The sequence below is a fragment of the Eucyclogobius newberryi genome, unplaced genomic scaffold, assembly GCF_026437365.1.
Source record: "Eucyclogobius newberryi isolate DKJ021-1_F unplaced genomic scaffold, fEucNew1.0.hap1 SCAF_21, whole genome shotgun sequence".
Taxonomy (NCBI): domain Eukaryota; kingdom Metazoa; phylum Chordata; class Actinopteri; order Gobiiformes; family Gobiidae; genus Eucyclogobius; species Eucyclogobius newberryi.
This window is the reverse complement of record NW_027315846.1, coordinates 5,928,877-5,954,328: the sequence shown is the minus strand read 5'-3', so window position 1 is coordinate 5,954,328 and position 25,452 is coordinate 5,928,877. Positions and strand designations below refer to the sequence as shown.

Genomic DNA, 25,452 nt, shown 5'->3' with positions numbered 1-25,452 from the left:
AGTAGTTATATTTTATATGATCGTCTATAAAACTCTTTCACTAAATATTGATCTCGTTTCCAGCCGTCTCCCAAAGAGGAAAGCAAACCCGCAAGTAAGACAAACACTTTATATGATCGACTTAACGCGCCACATTGCAGCGCTAACCTGCTAACCTGCTAACCTTGTCCTCCTTCAGAGCTTTCGGCAGCGGAGCTTCTTCTTCCTCCGCCTCCTCCGCCTCCGCCTCCTCTGCCCGCCGTCAATCCAGGTGAGAGCGCCGAGCGTTTGCATGTTCTTAGCGTGTTTTTCTCCGTTTTGGTCGGCCTTTCCTCGCTCTTCTGAGCTAAGGATGTCACGAGATCAAATTTAAAAGTGCCCCTTACAGGTCGAACGACTCATTGAACTAAGATGCAGTTAAGATACATTAATCATCACAGAAAAGCACGTTATTTAGGTTTATAATATCACTTCCTGTTTGTAATCGATGACATCACTCAAGGAAATTACCAACAAACACTGGGGGGAAAAAATCAATACATATTTTTTTATTTGACAAATTAAAATATATGGGAGCGACTTTATTTGGTTGAATTAATGTTTAGAGAGTTTTAAAAGTTGTTTTTTTTTGAGTAAATTATGCATAAACTGTCTGGAATGAGTTTCCCTGGTGTGATGTCACTTCCTGTCATTTTCTCCAGATTTCTCAACGTTTTGTCCACAAATACCTGCTCGATTGGTGTAAAACTATAATTTATATGTACAACAGGTATAAATACACCAAATACAGTCAAAATTAGAAAAGTGTAAAAACCTGTCATTGGCACTTTAAGAAACGATTAGTCACAATTATTGAACAGTGAAATCTTTCATTTTCTTTCATTCTCCAGGTCGAAAAACATGTCACTGTTCCTCAAGTTTGTGACCGACTTACGAAAACAAATTTATGAAGGACAAAATAAAGTTAAATGTGACGATTTATTGAGCTAAAAATACCAATTTTTTTTTTTTAAATTCTCCCAATTGTTATTATTTCTTTATTCTTACAATTAGGCATGTCAAGATCATTAGATTAATCGATAATAGTAATTATTTAGGTCACAATATAATCTTAAAGACTAAAAAATTATAATCATGATGTTTTTAGACTATTTATTTTTAATTCCATTTGTAGAAAAGTGACATTTTTGAATAAAAAGAGGTATTTTTTAATTTAAATTAAAAGAAACTTGGCAATTTTAAAAGCAGAATTGAGTCCTTTTCTGCTGTGTGTTTTTTTATCTTGCTGTTTATGTCAAATTATTAATTCAGAAAGAAATCAAGAAGGAAAGAAAATGTAGGATTTAATCATCGTTTTGCTCGTAATAATCGTTAAATCGCTGTTAATTCTCACAATAATCGTTTCACTAAAATATCACGCTCATGGATGAACCCGACGCCCTTGACATCTCACAATTATTGTCCCGGTTGTGTCGCCGCCGCCGTCTCTCCCCCCGCAGAACACAAACCCGGCTACCCGCCCGCCCCGGAGCTCCCCCCCAAGCCGACGCCGCCCCCTCTACCGCACTGCCCGCCCCCGCCGCCGCCCCTGGACGCGCCCACCGCCGGCTCGCTCGTCTCCAGCGAGGGCTACCAGACGCTGCAGTCCATGATGACGAGCGAGGCGTCCTGCTACGCTGCCGCGCCCCCCGCCTGCGCCCCGCCGCTGGGCTACCACTTCCCGTCGGCCGGCTCCAGCTCGTACCACGCGCCGCCGCTCTCCGCCTATAGCTACCTGCTGGCCCCGCCCCCGCCCGCCGTCCTGGGCCTGGCCGGCGGGTTCCCTCCGCCTCCGCCGGCCGGCCAGCTGCCGCCGCCCCTGCCACCCGCGATGCCCCCCGTGGGCGGGATGGGGCGCGGCACGTGGATGAGATGAGGCGTTTTTAATGACATGAGAACTGTGGTGGTCGAGGGGGAGGGGCTTCTGGTCTTCCTGCGACACGTTTGTATTAAAGTCGCACTATTTAAAACCTCTCAGTATTCTTATGTAAAGTATTAAGTATGTTTTTTATTTGTATGCTGAAAAACACCAGTTTTTGTGTCTTAAGTCCGTTATGTTTACATTCGTTTTACTCCATTTTTGCTAAATACTATTTTCAAATGTCATGTTTTAGTTTTGATTTAGGACCAAAACTAATTTATTTTATTGTTTCTCGCAATTAAATGAATTTGACTCACTTGTTGCAGTGTTTTTATTGACTCTAAAAACGATGTACGTGAGGAAAAGTTTGATGATAAAAATGATTAAAAAAAACAACGTTAATAATACATAAGGCAATAAAAGAAGAGGGGAAGTAAAATGAATAAAAATAAAATAACATGGTAGAAAATGAATGAATGAAGAAATAAAATAAAATAAATAAAATAAATTATTAAATAAAATAAATAAATAAAAAATAAAATAAAAATACAATTAATAATAAAATAAAATAAATCTAAATAAGCTATTAAAAAAAGTAAATAAACCCTTGGGCTGTAGTTGTTTTGTTGATTAATCGGTCAATGTTTCAGGCAAATTCTTTATCATTAGTTGACGGATTATTTTATTGAGATGATGTCATGTTTTAGTTTTGATTTAGGACCAAAACTAATTTATTTTATTGTTTCTCGCAATTAAATGAATTTGACTCACTTATTGCAGTGTTTTTATTGACTTTAAAAACTATGTACGTGAGGAAAAAAGTTTCACATGTATAGTTGCTCATGCAGTGTGCACTTCCGGCCGCTAGATGTCAGCCTCGCTCCTTTTGTATTCACAGTTTTAAATCTTTCCCACTTTCCCACAGAATCTTCAGTTATTGTTCGAGTTTGTTCACACTGCAGGAGAAGTCATGAAAAGCCAAATATAAAACTTTATTTCAGTTGGAGTTCGCTCCGTACAGGCGTTTGAACAGTTTTTAGACTTGCGTTCACATACATTATGATGTATACACTTTCTAATCCAAGACAACAGGATTTACGCTCGAGAAAGATGGAGACAGAGTACATTTTCATTGAATATTCCAACGATTTTAACTATGGGGAGTATTAGAACAATACTTTAACCTGATATACGGCCGGCGGCGGGACCTCTAACTTTAATAACGCTATCATAACGTCTAAGAAAAGGGGACAATCGTCTGAATATAACGCGCGTTCCTTCATATCGTTCATAAGCATTTAGAAAACCAACTAAAATACAACAAATTATACATTCTCCTAATACAAAAATACAAATGTACAGACTTTGTGTTCGCGTTTGCCTCCAGTCGTTTCCAGTGAAGAATGTTCAGCCCAAAACGCGACAAAATGAAATGTTTTTTAGTGCGATTTAATGATATAATATCGTGAAGCATTCTCGGTTCGATCCCCGGTTCGATCCCCTGTTCGATCCCCTGTTCGATCCCCGGTTCGATCCCCTGTTCGATCCCCTGTTCGATCCCCGGTTCGATCCCCGGTTCGATCCCCGGTTCGATCCCCGGTTCATCGTCCAGTCCGATGTTTCGACGGCGTTTTAAATTCTCCACGTCCTTTTTTCGAACTGCAAATCGTCCGAAAATGAAAATAATTCACGCGTTCGTCCGCCGTCCTTCCGTAAAGGTCCAGAGGTTTGTTGCGGCAAAACGTTTTCAGTCTCGTAAATCCAGGGGGGGAGGAAAGGCTGTCTGGTATCCACGGCGACGAATGCAAGACCCCCAAAAACGTCCCAAGGGTCACGCGAGTGGTGCAGTATCCAGTTAAAACGACTTTTGACTCGTAGTTTTGACTCGTTTCGTTGTCGGTAAAACGACGTCTGACCGGCTTCGATGTAAAGGTGAATTATTGCGCTTAATTGGTCAATTTAATAGAAAAAACTTATATATTAAAAAATAATAATTAAGCTTGAAGTTGGGCTGTGTTGTTTAGGGAAAAATTCGAATTGCTTGTTTTTTTATTTATTATTTTCTTCGCGATTAAATTTGCCATTAGAGATGTGAAATTTTACATCTTTTTTTTATTTTTTTTGCGATAAAATTTCTGTATTTTCTCTTTTAGAAAAATCTAACTTTAAAAAAGTGACGTTATTGTGAGATAAACAGCCACATTAAAATCTCTACACGTTTAGCTGAACTTTTTGGAGTTCAGATTAAAATAGAAAAATTTAAAGGTGAATTATTGAGCTTAATTGGTCAATTTAATAGAAAGAAAATACATTTAAAATTTAAAATTAAGCTTGAAATAGGGCTGGGCTGTTTGGGGGGAAAATCCAATTGCTTGTTTTTCATTTATTATTTTCTTAATTTTTGCCATTAAAGATGTCACAATATAAACTTTTAGTGTTTTCTCAATTACAATTATTGCGTTTTCAGTTCTCGCGACAAAATTGCGACCTTAATCGCGATTATCGATAAACCGATTAATTAACATCCACATTTTGCGATTAATAATACGAATTCTGTTCAAATTTCACTTCAGAGCGCGTTTGTACCGATCTAAACTACAGTCTCAGTGGTTTTAATGCAGAAAAAGACTCAAAAAAAGACTAAAAACGAAATGTTCTTTCGTTTTTAGTGGAAGAAATGAAATAATTGGAGATTTCGATTTGTCTGCGATGAATCCTGCCGCTCGAGCTCGAACTCGAAGCAAATTCGAGCGAATAAAAGCGTCCGAAACGAGTAAAACAAAGGATCTGACGCGAGGTTCCGGGTTTCAAGCGGTCGTGACTCGCAGAAGTCGTGTTTTCCGTCCGTCGAGAGCGATTATAAAGGAGATTTGTATTGGTTTCCTGAAAGCTGGTGTCGCACCGACGGCTTGGACCCGGCGGCGTCCCCAAGCTTCCGCCACACCACCTGAAACATGGAAAATATTAAAAAAGAGTCACTTGGAAGAGGAAAAATATACAAATAAAAAAGGACTTTATTGATCTTTTACAGTGGAAAAATTCTGAAAAAAGTGCAGAACATATTCAGTTGTTTTAATAATATTCTTTCTCTCATTAATGATAGTAAAAAACATTGTTATTAATAAAAATAATAAAATAAAGCGGTAGAAAATGAATAAAATAAATAAAATAAATAAAATAAATAAATTAAATAAAATAAATAAAATAAATAAAATAAATTATTTAGTCGATTAATCGGTCAATCTTGTTTCATTAGTTGACGGATTATTTTATTGAGATGATACGGATTAATGCAGATTTATAATAAATAAAATAAATAAATAGAATTGTTTAGTCGATTAATCGGTCAATCTTGTATCATTAGTTGACGGATTATTTTATTGAGATGATACAGATTAATGCAGATTTATGCAGGAGTGAGTCAGAAGGAGTCTTTGGAGTTTAAATCAGTCGACTAAATCGTCTTTGGTCGAGTACAGCCCGAATAAACTCAACTCAGAGTCACGTTTTATCGCGTCGCGGTTTGAAGCGCTCAGTGGATGAGGGGAAAGAGAGAGGTCAGAGCGTCTGTCGTGAACACTATTGTTTCTGCTCAGTTTCAGGCTGAACGCCCCGGGGCCAAAACCAGTGCAGAGCAATCAGAGCACAACATGCACTCTTATATAAACCATTACTTACGGTTGGACGCGCATTATATGAAAATCCCATCAAAAAAAGTGACTCGTTTTCATGTCTCACTGCCACACTTTGAATAAATAGATGAATAATTTAACAAAATATAATAGGATTGTTAAAAACACTTAAAAAAAAGTCATTTTCTCGTGAAACATGACGCAGCAGAATTGTAGTGCGCTCACAAAATGATTTGGGAAATTATAAGACTCATGGCGATGTATCGATACTGCAGCCCACGATATCGATACTGTATTGCCAAATTTAGTATCACGATATATCGATATTTCGGCACAGCCCGTAGCGCAAATGTGGCTAAACTTACGTTGCACATCTCCCTGACGATGGCCTTCTCCTTCTCACTCAGGTCCTCTTCATATTCCTGTGTGTTTGCTCTGTCCAGCTTTTCATGCACCTCCAGCACCTTCCAAATACACATGAACTATATTAGTAGTAGTAGTAGTAGTAGTAGTAGTAGTAGTAGTAGTAAAAGTAAAAGTAGTAGTAGTAGTAGTAGTAAAAGTAGAAGTTGTAGTAGTAGTAGTAAAAGTAGAAGTAGTAGTAGTAGTAGTAGTAGTAAAAGTAAAAGTAGTAGTAGTAGTAGTAAAAGTAGAAGTAGTAGTAGTAGTAGTAGTAGTAGTAGTAGTAAAAGTAGAAGTAGTAGTAGTAAAAGTAGAAGTAGTAGTAGTAGTAGTAGTAGTAAGAAGTAGTAGTAGTAGTAGTAGTAAAAGTAGAAGTAGTAGTAGTAGTAGTAGTAAAAGTAGAAGTAGTAGTAGTAGTAGTAGTAGTAAAAGTAAAAGTAGTAGTAGTAGTAGTAGTAGTAGTAAAAGTAGAAGTAGTAGTAGTAGTAGTAAAAGTAGAAGTAGTAGTAGTAGTAGTAGTAGTAGTAGTAGTAGTAGTAGTAAAAGTAGAAGTAGTAGTAGTAAAAGTAGAAGTAGTAGTAGTAGTAGTAGTAGTAAAAGTAGAAGTAGTAGTAGTAGTAGTAGTAAAAGTAGAAGTAGTAGTAGTAAAAGTAGAAGTAGTAGTAGTAGTAGTAAAAGTAGAAGTAGTAGTAGTAAAAGTAGAAGTAGTAGTAGTAGTAGTAGTAGTAAAAGTAAAAGTAGTAGTAGTAGTAGTAGTAGTAGTAGTAGTAGTAGTAGTAGTAGTAGTAGTAGTAGTAGTAGTAGTAAAAGTAGAAGTAGTAGTAGTAGTAGTAGTAGTAGTAGTAGTAGTAGTAGTAGAAGTAGTAGTAGTAGTAGTAGTAGTAGTAGTAAAAGTAGAAGTAGTAGTAGTAGTAGTAGTAGTAAAAGTAAAAGTAGTAGTAGTAAAAGTAGAAGTAGTAGTAGTAATAGTAGTAATAGTAGTAGTAGTAGAAATCCAAGAGAAAATATAAAGTGCCAACCGTGTCGTAAACAACCGTCACGTTTGAGATTTGGCTCGAAAAGTCGCACGATATATCGAATATCAGATGATATTGTGATGTTGTTTTGAAATAGGTTTGTTCAAAGTATCGGAACTCAGATATCGATACTGAAACTCGTATCGAAACTAGACATTTGAGCAAGAATCGATACAAAAACACATCATATCACAGCAGAAAATGAGAGCGTTCCTGAACAGTTTTAGAACGATCTTGAGCGTGATCAGAATCTTAGTTTTTGTTGAAACTGTTTAAAAGATCGAGCTTGTGGGCGATATCGACATTGAGTTTGATGGTTTTAACATCGTGACAACACTATTTTCAAGACATTCAACATTTGAATCTCAAGTATATCGTTTAGAGTAAAAAAAGGAACAAAAAGAGCTGATTAATAATAATAAAATGTTAATGTTTGTCGTAAACTTTTCAAATAAGCACATAAAGTGATATTTTTGCACTTTCATCATTGGTTTTACAGACATTTCTCGTTACTCTGAATTAATTTAACCTCAACTAATACGTTTAAAGACCATTTTTAACACATTTCTATTGGACTGACACAATAATATGTCCAGACACTCCAAAAACACATTAAGATATTCATTTTTGTCAATATTTCCCACCGTTAAAACCAGGTCTGACCCGGATTAAACCAGGTCCAACACAAAAATCCGAGAAGAACTGATTTTAAAGCCAGATCTTAAGCCAAAACTTGAAAAAAAAACGTAAAAACTAAATTCGGACTTACTCAGAACTAAATCAGATCCAAAGCGGGACTATAACCGGGAGCCTCGTCCAAACAAACTCAAATAAAGATCTAAATGTTCCGTTTTGTGGTCAGTACCTTCATCGCATGGACCACGGCCTCTGGTTTCTGTCCGGGGGAGAGGAAGAGCCCGGTGGGGGAGGGTTCTCCGCTGGGGGTCCGAGCCGCGCCCTGGGGAGACGGCACAGGGAGCACAAACGTTACAGTCTGTGAGAAAAACCAAATGAAAGCTCCGATGACAGGAAAACAAACACGGCTGGAGAGTCCGGAGCGGAGCGGTCGCAGAGCTAACGGGTAACGCTACACCGGGGGAGAAGGGGGAAAAGAGCTCAAATATAACACACTGATCTAGTTTATTCATCTATTCTCATGGTTTTTAAATCATGTTGAGTTTTTAATTGTATATCTTCTAAAATGATCTACTAATTGACTAAGGAAATGTAAAGAAGACTGCACACATGTCCTGGTTTGGTCCTGGTTTGGTCCTGGTTTGGTCCTGGTTTTGTCCTGGTTTGGTCCTGGTTTGGTCCTGGTTTGGTCCTGGTTTGGTCTTGGTTTTGTCTTGGTTTTGTCCTGGTTTTGTCTTGGTTTTGTCTTTGTTTGGTTTTGTCTTCAGCGTCTTTGGGTCACTGAAAAGCGCTATATAAATAAAAGTTATTATTATTATTATTATTATTATTGGTTTGGTCCTGGTTTTGTCCTGGTTTTGTCTTGGTTTTGTCTTGGTTTTGTCTTTGTTTGGTCCTGGTTTGGTCCTGGTTTGGTCCTGGTTTGGTCCTGGTTTGGTCCTGGTTTGGTCCTGGTTTTGTCCTGGTTTAGCCCTGGTTTGGTCCTGGTTTGGTCCTGGTTTGGTCCTGGTTTGGTCCTGGTTTGGTCATGGTTTTGTCCTGGTTTTGTCCTGGTTTTGTCTTTGTTTGGTCCTGGTTTGATCCTGGTTTGGTCCTGGTTTGGTCCTGGTTTGGTCCTGGTTTTGTCTTTGTTTGGTCCTGGTTTGGTCTTGGTTTTGTCTTTGTTTGGTCCTGGTTTGGTCCTGGTTTGGTCCTGGTTTTGTCTTGGTTTTGTCTTTGTTTGGTCCTGGTTTGGTCCTGGTTTGGTCCTGGTTTGGTCCTGGTTTGGTCCTGGTTTGGTCCTGGTTTGGTCCTGGTTTGGTCCTGGTTTGGTCCTGGTTTTGTCTTGGTTTTGTCTTGGTTTTGTCCTGGTTTTGTCTTGGTTTTGTCTTTGTTTGGTTTTGTCTTCAGCGTCTTTGGGTCACTGAAAAGCGCTATATAAATAAAAGTTATTATTATTATTATTATTATTATTATTATTATTATTGGTTTGGTCCTGGTTTTGTCCTGGTTTTGTCTTGGTTTTGTCTTGGTTTTGTCTTTGTTTGGTCCTGGTTTGGTCCTGGTTTGGTCCTGGTTTGGTCCTGGTTTGGTCCTGGTTTGGTCCTGGTTTGGTCTTGGTTTTGTCCTGGTTTTGTCTTTGTTTGGTCCTGGTTTGGTCCTGGTTTGGTCCTGGTTTAGCCCTGGTTTGGTCCTGGTTTTGTCCTGGTTTTGTCCTGGTTTTGTCTTTGTTTGGTCCTGGTTTGGTCCTGGTTTGGTCCTGGTTTAGCCCTGGTTTGGTCCTGGTTTTGTCTTGGTTTTGTCTTGGTTTGGTCCTGGTTTGGTCCTGGTTTGGTCCTGGTTTGGTCCTGGTTTGGTCCTGGTTAAGCCCTGGTTTGGTCCTGGTTTGGTCCTGGTTTGGTCCTGGTTTGGTCTTGGTTTTGTCCTGGTTTGGTCCTGGTTTTGTCCTGGTTTGGTCCTGGTTTGGTCTTGGTTTGGTCCTGGTTTGGTCTTGGTTTGGTCCTGGTTTGGTCCTGGTTTGGTCTTGGTTTGGTCCTGGTTTGGTCTTTGTTTGGTCCTGGTTTGGTCTTGGTTTTGTCTTTGTTTGGTCCTGGTTTGGTCCTGGTTTGGTCCTGGTTTTGTCTTGGTTTTGTCTTGGTTTGGTCCTGGTTTGGTCCTGGTTTGGTCCTGGTTTGGTCCTGGTTTGGTCCTGGTTTGGTCCTGGTTTGGTCTTGGTTTTGTCTTGGTTTTGTCCTGGTTTTGTCTTGGTTTTGTCTTTGTTTGGTTTTGTCTTCAGCGTCTTTGGGTCACTGAAAAGCGCTATATAAATAAAAGTTATTATTATTATTATTATTATTATTGGTTTGGTCCTGGTTTTGTCCTGGTTTTGTCTTGGTTTTGTCTTGGTTTTGTCTTGGTTTTGTCTTGGTTTTGTCTTTGTTTGGTCCTGGTTTGGTCCTGGTTTGGTCCTGGTTTGGTCCTGGTTTGGTCCTGGTTTGGTCCTGGTTTGGTCCTGGTTTGGTCCTGGTTTGGTCCTGGTTTGGTCCTGGTTTTGTCTTTGTTTGGTCCTGGTTTGGTCCTGGTTTGGTCCTGGTTTAGCCCTGGTTTGGTCCTGGTTTGGTCCTGGTTTGGTCCTGGTTTGGTCCTGGTTTGGTCATGGTTTTGTCCTGGTTTTGTCCTGGTTTTGTCTTTGTTTGGTCCTGGTTTGATCCTGGTTTGGTCCTGGTTTGGTCCTGGTTTGGTCCTGGTTTTGTCTTTGTTTGGTCCTGGTTTGGTCCTGGTTTGGTCCTGGTTTTGTCTTGGTTTTGTCTTGGTTTGGTCCTGGTTTGGTCCTGGTTTGGTCCTGGTTTGGTCCTGGTTTGGTCCTGGTTTGGTCCTGGTTTTGTCTTGGTTTTGTCTTGGTTTTGTCCTGGTTTTGTCTTGGTTTTGTCTTTGTTTGGTTTTGTCTTCAGCGTCTTTGGGTCACTGAAAAGCGCTATATAAATAAAAGTTATTATTATTATTATTATTATTATTATTATTATTGGTTTGGTCCTGGTTTTGTCCTGGTTTTGTCTTGGTTTTGTCTTGGTTTTGTCTTTGTTTGGTCCTGGTTTGATCCTGGTTTGGTCCTGGTTTGGTCCTGGTTTGGTCCTGGTTTGGTCCTGGTTTGGTCTTGGTTTTGTCCTGGTTTTGTCTTTGTTTGGTCCTGGTTTGGTCCTGGTTTGGTCCTGGTTTAGCCCTGGTTTGGTCCTGGTTTTGTCCTGGTTTTGTCCTGGTTTTGTCTTTGTTTGGTCCTGGTTTGGTCCTGGTTTGGTCCTGGTTTAGCCCTGGTTTGGTCCTGGTTTTGTCTTGGTTTTGTCTTGGTTTGGTCCTGGTTTGGTCCTGGTTAGGTCCTGGTTTGGTCCTGGTTTGGTCCTGGTTAAGCCCTGGTTTGGTCCTGGTTTGGTCCTGGTTTGGTCCTGGTTTGGTCTTGGTTTTGTCCTGGTTTGGTCCTGGTTTTGTCCTGGTTTGGTCCTGGTTTGGTCTTGGTTTGGTCCTGGTTTGGTCTTGGTTTGGTCCTGGTTTGGTCCTGGTTTGGTCTTGGTTTGGTCCTGGTTTGGTCTTGGTTTGGTCCTGGTTTGGTCTTGGTTTGGTCCTGGTTTGGTCCTGGTTTGGTCCTGGTTTGGTCCTGGTTTGGTCTTGGTTTTGTCCTGGTTTTGTCTTTGTTTGGTCCTGGTTTGGTCCTGGTTTGGTCCTGGTTTGGTCCTGGTTTGGTCCTGGTTTAGCCCTGGTTTGGTCCTGGTTTGGTCCTGGTTTTGTCTTGGTTTGGTCCTGGTTTAGTCTTGGTTTTGTCCTGGTTTTGTCTTTGTTTGGTCCTGGTTTGGTCCTGGTTTTGTCTTGGTTTGGTCTTGGTTTGGTCCTGGTTTGGCCCTGGTTTTGTCTTGGTTTGGTCCTGATTTTGTCTTGGTTTGGTCCTGGTTTGGTCCTGGTTTGGTCCTGATTTTGTCCTGGTTTGGTCCTGGTTTGGTCCTGGTTTGGTCCTGGTTTAGTCTTGGTTTTGTCCTGGTTTTGTCTTTGTTTGGTCCTGGTTTGGTCCTGGTTTAGCCCTGGTTTGGCCCTGGTTTGGTCCTCACAATGCAGGTTTGTATTAACATATAATGCCAGTTTTGCAAAGGGATGTTCCCATGGCGACAGGAGCTACAGTAAAGCAGCTGTGTTTGCAGTAATGCGGGACAGGATCAATCAGAGGGGGACTGAAAGTGTCAATGAAGGAGATGAGGTTTCATGCTGAGATTTACATTTTAAAACATATGAAGTGTAACGGATGCTTTTATTATCATAGACGTTACAAAGGACAGAGGACCAAAACTGAGTCAATTTGTTTCTATTTTATTTAGTAAAATCAGGTCAGTTTGGATGTAAAAAAATATTTGGTAAATCAATAATCATGATTATCCAGGTAAAAACATAATCAATAAACTTAAAACAAATAACCGTGGCTAATTTAGGAGTAAAAGTTTGATTTTATAAAGCACCTATTGGCAAAATAATGTATAAGAATGAAAGAAAATTAAAGCAGAAATGAGTAACTTTAGCGATAGAGCTCCCCCTGTGGCTTCCTTGTGAAAATACAGTCAGAGAACAGACCCAAAAGCAGTTTTATAGTTTTTTTCTCTGTATTTTTCTAATTTATTACCGTAAGTCAATATAATCACATACAAAAACATAAAATAATTATATGAGCTTTTCTATTAAGAGTGTTTTTTTTTTTAAGTTTTGTATAAGTTATCTGTTCTTTTACTTCTGTGCCTACTTTGTGTTGCAACACTGCAATTTCCCCATTGTGGGACAAATAAAGGCTTATCTTATCTTGCCAAATATTTTAAAAAGTGCCAGGGTTTCTCAGGAGTGTTGTCTTCTTCAAACGTCTCGAAAAAACATATTTAAACATCACAAGGAAGTACAAAGACTTTAAATGAGGTAAAAATGTTACTTAGTTCTCCTTTAATGGTTTCACTAACGTGTCAATAATCGTTATATCGTGATGTTTCATCCCACAGTAATTGTAACTCTAAAATTAAATATTGTGACATCCCGACTCTCAACATATCAGCGTTCCCATGGAAACAACATTGTCCAATCTGTACCTGAAAATGTTGTATTATTTTATTTCATCAATTCCATCGATTTAAATGGGACGAAGTTTTAACTCCAAAAAATCGTATTCACCTGCAGTGTCAGATCAGAAAAAAACTAAAAACATAAAGGGCACAAGAAAAGCTCAAGGTGAGGGTCATAGAATATAAATGTATCGCTCATAATGGACTATTAAACACAAAGAAAAGAGGAAAAACATTAAGCCACAATAGTCACAATAAAAATATATATATAATAAATTCTTCATAGTGATACAGTATGAAGCTATATATCACAATCACAATAAAAGAGCAATAAAATCACAATAAAAGATGTTATTGAAACTGCTAAGATAAGATAATTCAGTTAAAATGAAAAATATCATCAAAACACATTGGCTGCAATAAATAAACAGCCAAACGACACATTTAAGACATTTTTTAGTATGGTTAATGAGTTGTAAATATTAATTGTTTGATTGTACAGCTGAAATTTGGATGGATAACAAAAACAAAAATGAACACACGTTAAATACTGAACCCAAATTTCACTTATCCAACAATAAGTCGAGGCCTAAAACCCATTTATTGATATTAGAAGAGATCTAGATGCAAAAAAAAACCCTCAACAAACTTCAAAAGCACCAGAGATCTCCACGTGTAGACTTTCCCTGACCTCCTTGATATTGTTGCCAGGTCCAAAATGCAATAAAATGATTAGATTTGTTTACGTTAATAAGCGCACTAATCAAATTGGGGTTCCACGAAGCTGCTTGCGTTCGAGCACTTTATTAAATCACAACATCAAAAGCCGCCCCTGTTTTTGAAGTTTAATAAAAGGCAGTTGTTGTTGTTGTCGTCGTCATGGGCACGGGGACAGGGGTTTACCGACGCTAATAAAAGATGACGGGATTGCTGAGGAGGCAGGCCACCGTCACTGTGTTTTGGGACTGTCCTGTTGAGATCAATAAAGCCCTGCAGACAATATTTGACATTACCATGGGAATTATGTGCTTGTGGCGCCTGGACTCCTGCCACCGACACAATAGACGGTTTACCTCTCATTGTCCAGGCTACGGCGAAAAAATGAATGACACAAATTGCAACAACCTTTTGGACATTGGCAAAATGGAAAAAAAATGACGTTCAGACTTGATTAGAAAGGGGGTAAATTTGCAGGAATGTGGATTAAATGGGACGTTTGGTTTGATTTGTTTACAACCTAAACTTTTCTTTATTTTTGTCATGATATGTCTGCAGATTTTGATTTTTGTCAGTTGCATTCTTTCTTGTTTAGTTCTGTTTTGTTGCGTTTATTTTACCTGTAAAACTTCTAATAATAATGATTTAAAATAGTAATAAAACATGACAGAAAAATTATGCCAAAAAATATGGTGTGTCGAATGGCGTTGTCGGCAGGACTATCAACCTATCATCACATTGGTTGAAAGTATGCGATAAATTAGGGCAATTAGGGTAAATTGAGGTGTTTAGGTTTAGGTAATGTTTTTAATGTGGTTACAATGAATGAAATGCCAAACAATGGGGAAACAGTGGCGGAAATTAGCATGAAAAACAGCTAGCCATTAAGCAACGTAGCCGGCCTACTAATGTAAGCATGCAGTTGTAATTAACATGAGTTGACGGCAGAAATGCACAGAAGAGGTTTGTGTGAGGTTTATGGACAGGAGACCTCTCAATTTCGAACTGTGACGCCCACAATCCAGGGAAAACTGAACCGGTGTCCCTTCTGAGGCTGAGCGCAAGACAGGGTGCGAGTGAAACAAGCGTGAATGAAGCTAAACACAACTCCAAGTATGTTTTTGATGGAGGAACAATGTTTGACCATGATTAAAAGCTAACAAATGTTGCGTAATATATGTATTTTAAAGTTCTTTCAGCCAAAAACAATCACATCTTTTTCACTTTTATTTATATATGTTAACTGAAGATTTATAACTTTCATGCTGGCTTAGCAATTACCGAGATAATAACCATAAACCAGGACAAAACATCTTCATCAATTAAACTTTAGCTATTCCATAATAGAAATAGACGTTTCGACTCTCATCCAAGAGTCATTGTCAATAGAGTCGAAACGTCTATTTTTTCTAACTGAGTCCAGATGACTACAACTGAAGCTTTTTCTACTATGGAACACGCCTGGACGAATGAGGGTTTACACCGACCTATTCCATAATGTTGTTTTGTCTGGAGGGAAACCAAAAGGTCGAGGAGATGAAGTCGTTTGCTCCGAGCGATGGACGCAGAAGAGGCCGACAGTTCTTTGTCGAGTAGAAAACATACTTGTCTTTGTGCGCCGTACTCACGTCTTGAAAGTTTGACAGCTGACTCTCCGAGCGGCACAAAGACAGGCCTTTCCGTAGCGTCTTCGCGTCGCCTCCATTGACCTGCGGCAGTGAAAACACGCCGACGTGAGAGTGTTTCTGTTCTGGAAAAATGATCCTGGACTGTCCATAAACACATTTGTATCAACGGTAAACAGAGCGCTCACAGAGATCCCATTGTGGCAGCGCCTCTGATTAAGACGCGTTATGATAGTGCTGAACTGGCTTGTGATGACCGCATTCAGTTAAAAGACAAAGGCTTTTTTAGAGTTGGGTTATTGAGGTTCGAGCTGTGCGGTAAAACGTAGCGAAAGCAAGGAAAATCTGCTATTTTCTCGCCACAAAAACACTCTTTTCTATCTACTTTAAAAATGAAAGTGGGTCATATATTTCATTCGTCAAATAGTGAGCATTGGGTAAATTACACCGGTTTTGACCTTGTTTACAGAATGATTGGATTTCGTTAACTGTATCGCATACTTTCAACCAATGTGGCGGTTGATATTCCTGCCGACAACGCCAATAAACACACTGTATTTTTTGGCTTAACTTCTCTGTCATGTTTTATCATTAACGTTTTATCATTAGAAGCAGCTCTTTGTAAGACCTGCACAACCAGGAAGTAAATTAAGGCAAGATAAAAACAAATCTGAAACTCAGCACTGTCAATTTGAAACATTTCCTTTGTTTACGAGTCATACATTTATGCACAAAATGTAACGTTTCTCGTCATCGTTTGGCATTTCATGTATATAAATGGCCAAAACTGTATATTTCTTGCTTCGTTTTGATGACATATGATATCAAAAAATATCCTCAGTACATTTTTTGTGTCTTATTTCGTTTTTTTGAGTCATCTAGATCTTACTGAAAATCGCGAGAGCATTTAAAATTGTGTTAAACTTTGAATTAGATGAATAAATCTTTCTTTGATGACGATCCAAACAAAATCAGGTCAAGTTCGGTGCGTGTAGGTGCGAAAAAAGCAAAAATGTGATAAAATGGCCTTTGATTATTACAATGTCCAATACAAATGGTTGGATGTGAGTGACATAAACGACTCAATTAAACATCTTTAGGTGCAGATTGGATAATTTTGTTGTTTCCACCTCAAAGCTTAAATCTTGAGAGTAAAAAAATAAAAAATTAGTTTTGCCTGTTGTTCCCCTTAACTTCACCAAAATAGTCAAAAAATTTAAATATTTTTGCACAAAACCTTGAATATAGTTACGTTTGAGTCGTCTAACCCGTCACGTGCGTTTTAATTAACGAGCAAAGCTTCTTGTGAAAGGCAAGATGACACAAAATGATCACATTTAGAGCGATGTGTGCAGCCGGGACACAGGGGAACAGTTACAGACGCAATCACGGTCTCGGTCGGTCGATTAACTGTGCCGCGCTGACGTGCTCCCGGATGATTGACATCTCTGGTCCACAGATATGAGGCGTGAACGTTACCTGCTCCGATATGAGCGTCCTGTTCTCGTCCTCCAGCGTTCTCATCCGGTTCTCCATCTGTCGGATGTAGTTCACGGAGGCTTCTGTGGGAAAAAGGAGAACAGACCGTTAGAAACATTAGGCAAAGAGAACATAATCAGAAAACCATCGAAAGTCATTGTTGTGAAGACGAACGATGGGATTCAAGTCCATTTTGATACAGATTCTGACACGAGGACGGTAAAAAAGCAATAGATTTGAGTCATTTTCAACACAAAATACTAGTAGTGTCTTGAATATTATCACACGGCCGTAAACTATTTCAATTATATGTGATTTTTTCTTTTTTTCCTGTACTAATACTTCTAAGCGGTGAAGTATCTCTATGATCTGAGCATGTATCTGATCCAAACTGCATTCAAAAGACCAAAACTGCACAGGCGTTCAAGCAAAACCACTATTTATGCAGAAAACTATCAGTATTTATACGTAAAAAAGGCGGATTAAACTCATGATTCAGTCCCAAATCTTCTCATTTTACACTGTTGTTCCGTAGAAATCCTTACAATCTAAATAAATACCAGACTAATACAATTTATGGTCGACTAAGATGCAACAATTGATTATCATAAACGACTGAGGACCGACAGCAAACAAACACTTTTTTTTTTTTTTTTTTTAAACCTTGCAAAGACCAAAAGGAAATAAAGACTAAAATTAAATTAAAATGTCCTAAAACCTGTGCTAAATGTGATAACAGACGGAATAGACAATGAAAAGTATGACATATGACAAGAAACTGTCAAAATAAACTTGGACGTGGACGTGAGGCAATGTATATTAATCATTATTTCAACAATAAACATGCATGTGAACACAATAGTTATTCATAATGTTTCCCCGGACTAAAGCTGCTTAAATTAGCTTTGATTTCTCCTATTATAAGCTGCATTTTCTTCCAATATTTTACTCTCTTTTCAAGTACAAAAAGCATGAAAAGTCTGTTGCTGAATATCTCAAACAGACAGAAAAATATTAGAATAAAATACAAATTACATAGGAGAAATCAAAGCTAATTTAAGCAACTTTAGGCTATATGAATAACTATTGTGCTTAAATGCAAGTTTTTTATTGAAATAATGATAGATGTACATACGTTTCCGCGGCCTAAAGTTGCTTAAATTATCTTGGATTTCTCCTAATACAAGCTGCATTTTCTTCCAATATTTAACTCTCTTTTCGAGTACAAGAAGCATGAAAAGTCTGTTATAAAATAAGATAAGATAAGATAATCCTTTATTGTCCCACATGGGGAAATTTCATTGTTGCAACGCAGGTAGATACACAGGTAGATACAGAAGAAAAGAACAGATCACTTATAGGAAGTTTGAAAAACACTCTCAGTAGAAGATCTCTTTTAAACAAAAACTCCTATAGACAAAACCTCCCATTTCCCAACAAGGGATGGAGGGAAAAATAATAAAGATAAAAAATAAATAATAAATAAATACCATTGCATGTGATCACGACAGTAATTGCACAGTAATTGCACAGTAATTGCACATGAATCACGACAGTAATTGCACATGGTTAGGTCAGTATTGTGAGTGTTCAGGACTAACAGTGTTTGTTATAAAGTCTGACAGCAGCAGAAGGAAAGACCTGTGAAACCTTTCCTTCACACAGCGAGGGTGGATCCTCCTCTCTCACCCTGACTGCACCAACATCCCGACTCAAAACTTTTGGCGACAGAGCATTCTCCCGAACAGCACCCCGACTCTGGAACTCCCTCCCCCAACCTGTCCGCCACTCTCCCTCACTCACAACATTCAAATCCCGCCTAAAAACATACCTCTTCACCCAAGCCTATGACCTCCCCTACCCCTAGCCTCCTCTACCCCATTGCCTACTCTTCTACCCCCTGTTACATCCCCATCTTTTTCTCTCTACTTCTTCTGTCTTGTTCATTTTATCTGTATATTAATGTGTTCTGTACGTGTTGTCCCCCCCTGTCTGTAAATACCCCCCCCCCCCTTTTTTTATTATGTTCAGCGTCTTTGGGTCACTGAAAAGCGCTATATAAATAAAAGTTATTATTATTATTATTATTATTATCAGTCTCTCACTGAAGCTGCTCTCCAGAGCGGACAGAGTGTCCTGCAGGGGGCGACACTCATGGTCCAGCATAGATGTGAATCTAGCCAGGACCCTTCTGTCCCCCACCTCCTGCACCGAGTCCAGAGCACAGCCCAGGACGGAGCTGGACTTCTTGTGCTTAAATACATGTTTTTTATTGAAATACTGCGGCCTAAAGTTGCTTAAATTTTCTTAGATTCCTCCTATTATAAGTTGCATTTACCTCTCTAATACTCCAAAACCTTCCTCTCTTTTTGCGCACACAAAGCACCTCAAACAGACCTTAATCCTGAAATTACCCGCTGCACTTATTTAACCGGCGTTTGAATGTGCTCAGGGCTTTGAGAGCGACAACAGAGGAATGTCCCGCAAATAAAAGGGAAACTGATTTTGTCGCACAGTCGCACAATACAACAATGAGCGCAGGCTCGGCTCGGTCACGCAACGCTTTTCCTTCGGCGCGTTTCCAGGGCGCAACTGGCGAGAGAGAGATCCTTCAAACGCGACGATGAAGGGGAATGTTTTACGCTTGTTCTGAAGTCCGACACGTCTATAAGTGTGTCTGCAGTGCTTTATGGGAGGGAAGCAGGATTTTAGAAAATAAAGACGATTATTCTGTTAATTACCGTATTTTCGCACTGGAGTATAAGTCGCACCAGCCAAAAAATGCATAATAGAAAAGAAAAAAAACATATATAAGTCACACTGGAGTATGAAATGCAGTTGCAAGTGTGAAAATAACGAATAAAATCACATATAAGTCGCTCCGGAGTATAAGTATATAAGTATAAATATAAGTATAAGTCGCATCCCGGCCAAAACTATGGGGGGAAAAAGGTGCGACTTATAGTCCAGAAAATACGGTACTGCGATCATGATGTTCTTAGGAGCACTTACCATATTTTCCGGACTATAAGTCGCACAAACCTTTTTCATAGTTTGGCCCAAATGCGTTTTTTTCAAATAAATGTCCCCAAAAAATGCGACTTATACAAGTTTTTTTCTTCTCCTTTACGCATTTTTTGGCTGGTGCGACTTATACTCTGGAGCGACTTATAGTCCGGAAAATACGGTACGTTTGAAAGAAGGCTGAACACGTTTGTTGAGATCTGAAATACAACTGGAAAAATACAAAATAAACACACGAATATTCTGTGACAGCGTTTCTCAAACTGTGGTACGTGTACGCAGAGCTCAGAGTCATTTTACGCCACATTTTTGTTCTCTTTAGGGTTTGTCTTGTCAAACGTAGCGAAAATCGGATGCTAATCAATGCTAAAACTAATATCAAAATACTATACTATAAAAAAACAACTTTAACGGGACAAAATGTGATCGTTCCTGAACAGATTTAAAATGATCTTGAGCTTTCCCAGATCCAGCCCACATTGTTTAATAACGAAAGAAACATTATTCTGTGTTGAAAATGTCTATTGTACTTTCAATCTAAACGTGCCGTGCCACTTTGAGCCGTAGTTTAGACCTAGTATTGTCCAGTTTTTGACCCGGTTTAGATCTGGTGCTTCTCGGAGGGTCAAATACTTTCTTCTTTTCGGTGTGAAACGTTCCAGAAACTGTTCTAACCGCACGGACTGAAAAGTAATAACAATTTGAGAGTTAGTTCAGTTCAATTTATACTAAAGTAAAACCAGAGCGTCAAAGCCGTTAAACCGTAAAAAAAAAAAAAAAAAAAGGCGGGGGAAGGTTTATTTCAGGTCCAAAGGAAGAACAACGTGACATATTTAAGGAACAGGAAGTGTTTTATTGTTCAAAACAGGATGACACTTTCCAGCGGGAAATCCGTGTCGGTGAAAAGTAAAAGAAAATAATTTTTAAAAAGTCTTGAAGCAGAAGAAGAGCAACAACAATCACCACAAACTCTAAAAATTTTAGAGTTTGTGGTGAATATGAACTCAAAATTTAACTACGGTATTATTATCCGACAAATCAACGCTTCAAAGGCAGTTTTACGAGTATTTTACACGGTTTGTACAATAGTTCACGTGAAAATATTCCTTACCATATTGTATAACTCTCGCGTCCTATGATATTAAAGGTGACATATTATGATTTTTGGGGTGTATATAGCATAAACTATAACATACGTAGATCGTCACGTTACATTCTGCTCACCGCAAACCGCAATATTGACCTAAAACGGCTCGACAACAGACGCGTTTCCATTGACTTCCTGTTCAAAACGGCAGAATTGAGAAGCCCCGCCTCTTTGTGCGATAAGCTCCGCCTCTTCACAGGGTTTTCATCGTTGTAAATTGGCCGTGTGACATGCATTTCAACGCTACAACGTATGAGAAGGAGTCAAACCGTTATTTCTGTTTTAAAATGAGACTTTTTAACCACGTTATCAACCAAAAAAAGGTGTAAACGCGTCTGGATGGTGAACATTTACGAATAAAGTGCGTTATTGCTTATTTTACTCCAATAACGCCACTGTTATTGTCATAAACGGTCTTTTATCGTGCGTTTTAGAGTCCGTATATTGACCTAAAACGGCTCGACAGACATGTTTCCATTGACTTCCTGTTCAAAACGGCAGAATTGAGAAGCCCCGCCTCTTTGTGCGATAAGCTCCGCCTCTTCACAGGGTTTTCATCGTTGTAAACTGGCTGTGCGACATGCATTTCAACGCTACAATGTCTAAAATGAGACTTTTAACCACATTATCAACCAAAAAAAAGGTACAAATATGGCGTCTGAACCCGTCTGGATGGTGAATATTTACAAATAAAGCGCGTTATTGCTTATTTTACTCCAATAACGCCACTGTTATTGTTATAAACTGTCTTTTATCGTGGGTTTTAGCGTCCGTATGACCCAGATAACGATTAGCACGATCAACAACACAACCGCGATTGTTCTTCGTCACGATAAGTGGATTCATCCGTTATTCCCCGACCTTCTCGTAACTCGGACGGCGTTACCTGCGGCGACAAAAAAGCCCAGCGCGCCGACGTTGGCCCTCCACGCGTAGAAAAGCGTACAGTTCTGGCCTACAGAGTCCTTATTGTACGCGTCCTCCTGAGGCTTCACGTGGATTCACAAGTGCTCAATATACTGCACACAAACGAACAACCGCTACAGGCTAAAGTTATATACAAACAAAAGATTGTTGCTGAGCTTATGCATCTGCAGAATCAATGACTTTACTGTTGAATGACCTACTGTAGGTTCAACGCTGGAAGGATCTCGCCAAACGACCTTCTACGGCTCAAAACGTAGCAAAAAAAACAAAGCAAAAGCAAAATATTCCAAAGAAAATAAGTACACGATAAATACAAACCCCTGAAAATATTGTGCCGTCGCTATTTTATGGAACGATATTGAACGAGGAGTCAGTGAAGTGCCGTAATTATTGTGAAATGCAAATTTGTTTAAAAAAAAAAAAAAGTGTGATTACTTCCACGTGGTATTTCAGGAAGTACGTTCTTCTTCTTTGGTGCTTTTATGGCGGTCGGTATCTAAAAAGTGTTACATTTACCGCCACCTGCTGTAGTCGTACATCCTCTAAGTATGTGTTTCACGATATACCTCTCTCCCTTATTCCCTCGCACTCTCTCCCCCTTTTCTTTCTCTCCTGCCCTCTCTCAACTCACTCTCCCTCTCTCCCTCCCTCTCACCCCCCTTCTCCCTCTCCTCTCCCCCTAGCTCTCCCTCTCCCCCCTCTCTCTCTCTACCCCTCTCTCTCTCCTCTCTCTCTCCCTCCCCCCTCTCCCTCTCTCCCTTACTCCCTCTCTCTCCCCCATTCTCTCCTCTCCCCCCCTCTCTCTCTGCCTCTCCTCTCTCTCTCTCTCCCCCTCACCTCTCCCTCCCTCTCTCCCTCCCTCTCTCTCACCTCTCCCTCCCCCTCTCTCTCTCTCTTGCAGTCACCCGAGCCTCGTGTCCAGATTCCCGTCGTACTGCGCAGCGTGCGTCGATCAGAAAAAGGCAGAAACAAAGCGATGAATGAAGAGAGTGTGTGCGTTTCTTTGGAGTTTCGGGTTTGGATTTCTCAGGGAACAAACCACATCAAAGCAAAGGCAGAGAAGCAGCTGGACATTTGTAACGAGCGACGATACGAGAAAACAATGGGAGGGAAAGGAATTTATAATAATAGTAGAATAGTAATAATAAAAATGCAGTTGTTTTATAAAGAACCTTTCAAGACAATATTGTTTCACAAACTGGGGCATTCTGATCAGAAGTGAAGAAGCTGTTTGGACAAGTGACAAACGTATTCACTTCATAACAGAAGCGTCACAAGTCACTTAAGGATGGAGCGTTACAGTAGAAATGGGTGATACCTGTGACTTTTTCTTTTGATCCGATACCAAATAATCCTGGAGGAAGTATTGTGATAATAATCTGATACTGATCGCAGTGAGTTTCATTTAAAAATATACTTATTTAGCCTTTATTTACCCAGGATGGCGTGAACGAAGCCTCTTTTTATTTGCACTCCGCTCCTGCTGGATTTATCCGACAAATATATGTGCAGAAAATCTTAAATATAAATCATAGAGAAATATTTTAATATTAATACTTTCTGTACGTGAATCTAGATTTTCTGACACCTTGGAAGCAGTTTATTACGTATTAGTATTTCCATCACATCAAACCTTCAAACTGTTCAGGTTCTACCAACTCTGCACGTTATCTCTCTTTTTTATGATTAAGATAATGAATTAACTCTAAGCTAAGCCTTTATTTGTCCCACAATGGGGAAATTCCAGTGTTGCAACAAAAAGTAGGCACAGACGTAAACAATAAAAAACAGATGACTAAAAAAACTTATAGACACTTATAGAAAAACTCTTATAAAACTCTTATACTGTAGAATAATAACGATAGTAGATTTTGAGCTACACTTAATCACCTACAAACATGTTTTTATTATTGTTTATGACGGTGTATTAAGGCTGCAACTAACAATCATAATGCTAATCAATTGTTCTTTCGATTAGCGGTTGAGAACGCAAAAGTCGCGCGGTGAAAAGTTGATCAATTTGACCGAGATGAAGCTGAAGTGAAGCCGTGAAGACCGACATCCGACTGTCAAATACTGATAGTTCTTGCACTATTCGACCTTGAGCCTCTCCCTACTGCCCCCTGCAGTCCGTGAATCCGCCCCTGCAGCTTTAAACGCTCTGTGATGCTAATGTCGCTAACGCCGACGCAGAGCTGACGTCAACAGAAGCAAGAATTCACCCTCGGACGTCGCTGTAAATGTAGCGACACAGTCCGGGGTAAATACGAGAGAGAGTCGAGCACTTTCCCGGTTTGTTTGAGTCGTAAACGCACATAAACTGTAATCCGCTGCTCGTCGTTTTTCCCGATTCAAACGCAGAAAGTCGCAGAAAACGTCTCTCCGAGTTCCGACCTCCGAGGACAAATGGAACGCAGCCCAATTTCAGAGTCTTGAACGCTTCGAAGGCTCGTCCGGCGCGAAGGGAAACGAAACCGTGACCGAGCGTGAACTGCGTTAAGATTCTTTTTCGATCGGCGTCAAAGTCACCGCACAGACTTTCGCTGACCTCGTAGAACCTCTGACATTTACGGAGAGAGAGAGAGAGAGCTGTATCCACAAGGAGAGGCGCTGCTGACCAAATAAAAGCAAAGGACGCTGGGAATCCTCAAATTACAGCCGGTCAGCAGAAGCGCACGTCCCCTTTGTCTGGCCCGCAGCCGAGCCACTGGATTCTGACCAATCTACTTTCACTCAAATCTGTTTTAGAGAATTTTGCAACTCACACCCTGCGCAATTAATGCAATTTCAATCAGTACAATTTTTTTCCTATTACATGGTAAAAGTCTGTAGTTTATGTTCAGGAAATAATGAATAAACAAAGTTTTTTTTTAGTTTTCAATACAACCCAAGACAGCTGAATGTGAGAAAATATGTGTGTTTGCCGTAACCCGACCGACCCGGTAAAAAAAATAGCAGACTGAAAAAAAAAAAAATCAGAACTTAGTCAAAATGATGCCAAATACTCTTATATTTCGCCGACTCACCAACCGTTTTTTCAAAAAAGCGCTGTGTTGAATAATTGTGTATCACTGGAACTCGCTAGAAATATTTTAAAGCCGAAAATGCCACGAAAACTGAGCGAGAAATGAAACACGAAGGAGAACGTCTCATTGACTGTTCAAGCTCGACCCCCTGGCGGTCACTGCGAGTCACTATGGGTCACTGCGGGTCACTGCGGGTCACTGGCAGAATCAAAAAATGGCGACGATTTGAATATTTATTCTTGCCTTCAAAGTAAAAAAAAGAAGAATTTACCTACCGACACCCACTTGAAAAATGTTGGGTCGGGTTACAGCAAACATACTATTTGAGGCAGCCTAAAGGAGGAATACTGTATATTTTTGTACATGTTTTGTCATATAAACCAAGTTAAAAGTTGATCAAACGCGCCAAACCGACTATAAAAGACGATGTGCTGCAGAATATCAGCGTTTTGCCAACAACACAACGTGAGAAAGCGACTTCTTGACACTCCGATAACAGATTTGCAGTGAAACCAGGCGCTTCCGTCCATGGTTTTTCTGGGACTCGCTGAAATGGCTGTTGAGTAATGGAAGAATGGAGGGAGGGGCTGCGGACAGACTTTTCCTTTCCTCACATTTTTGCAGCTGGGACTGGACCCGGGCCAGGGCTAAACTTGGTCCGGCTCCAGGTTTAAGGAGACCTCTGCGGAGCCAGACTCTTCCTCGTCCTGTCCAGGCACGGTTCGCCTCCTGGAACACCTACGACCCGGAGATGTGAACAGCCGAAAGGTCACGAGCCGGACCGTGCTGCCGCTTCCACAAACGTGAGGGCGATTTCAGTTCAAAGGCCTGTACTTGATTTGAACGAATTGTAGTCAGATAAATGTCAGATAAATATCCTTTATATTATGCAGTGTACGGTAC

The 25,452-nt window shown here is 39.7% G+C and overlaps 2 protein-coding genes across 3 annotated transcripts in view; one reads left to right on the top strand and one right to left on the bottom strand.

The window, feature by feature from the left end:
• LOC140370980 (cyclin-K-like) overlaps positions 1 to 1,894 on the top strand; it is a 143,814-nt gene extending 141,920 nt beyond the window's left edge. The window contains exons 7-9 of the mRNA XM_072458261.1: positions 64 to 94; positions 179 to 250; positions 1,479 to 1,894. Of these exons, the coding sequence (XP_072314362.1) occupies positions 64 to 94; positions 179 to 250; positions 1,479 to 1,894 (519 nt within the window). The remainder of the gene's footprint in view (positions 1 to 63; positions 95 to 178; positions 251 to 1,478) is intronic.
• Positions 1,895 to 4,678: 2,784 nt separating this feature from the next.
• LOC140370891 (coiled-coil domain-containing protein 85C-like) overlaps positions 4,679 to 25,452 on the bottom strand; it is a 50,732-nt gene continuing 29,958 nt past the window's right edge. The window contains exons 2-6 of one of the 2 annotated variants that reach the window (XM_072458160.1): positions 16,426 to 16,508; positions 14,950 to 15,030; positions 7,795 to 7,887; positions 5,877 to 5,975; positions 4,679 to 4,826 (exon numbers count right to left, since the gene is read on the bottom strand). In XM_072458160.1, coding sequence (XP_072314261.1) covers positions 4,737 to 4,826; positions 5,877 to 5,975; positions 7,795 to 7,887; positions 14,950 to 15,030; positions 16,426 to 16,508 — 446 coding nt within the window. In that variant the 3' untranslated portion in view covers positions 4,679 to 4,736. The remainder of the gene's footprint in view (positions 4,827 to 5,876; positions 5,976 to 7,794; positions 7,888 to 14,949; positions 15,031 to 16,425; positions 16,509 to 25,452) is intronic. The other variant, XM_072458161.1, reaches the window with a different exon arrangement.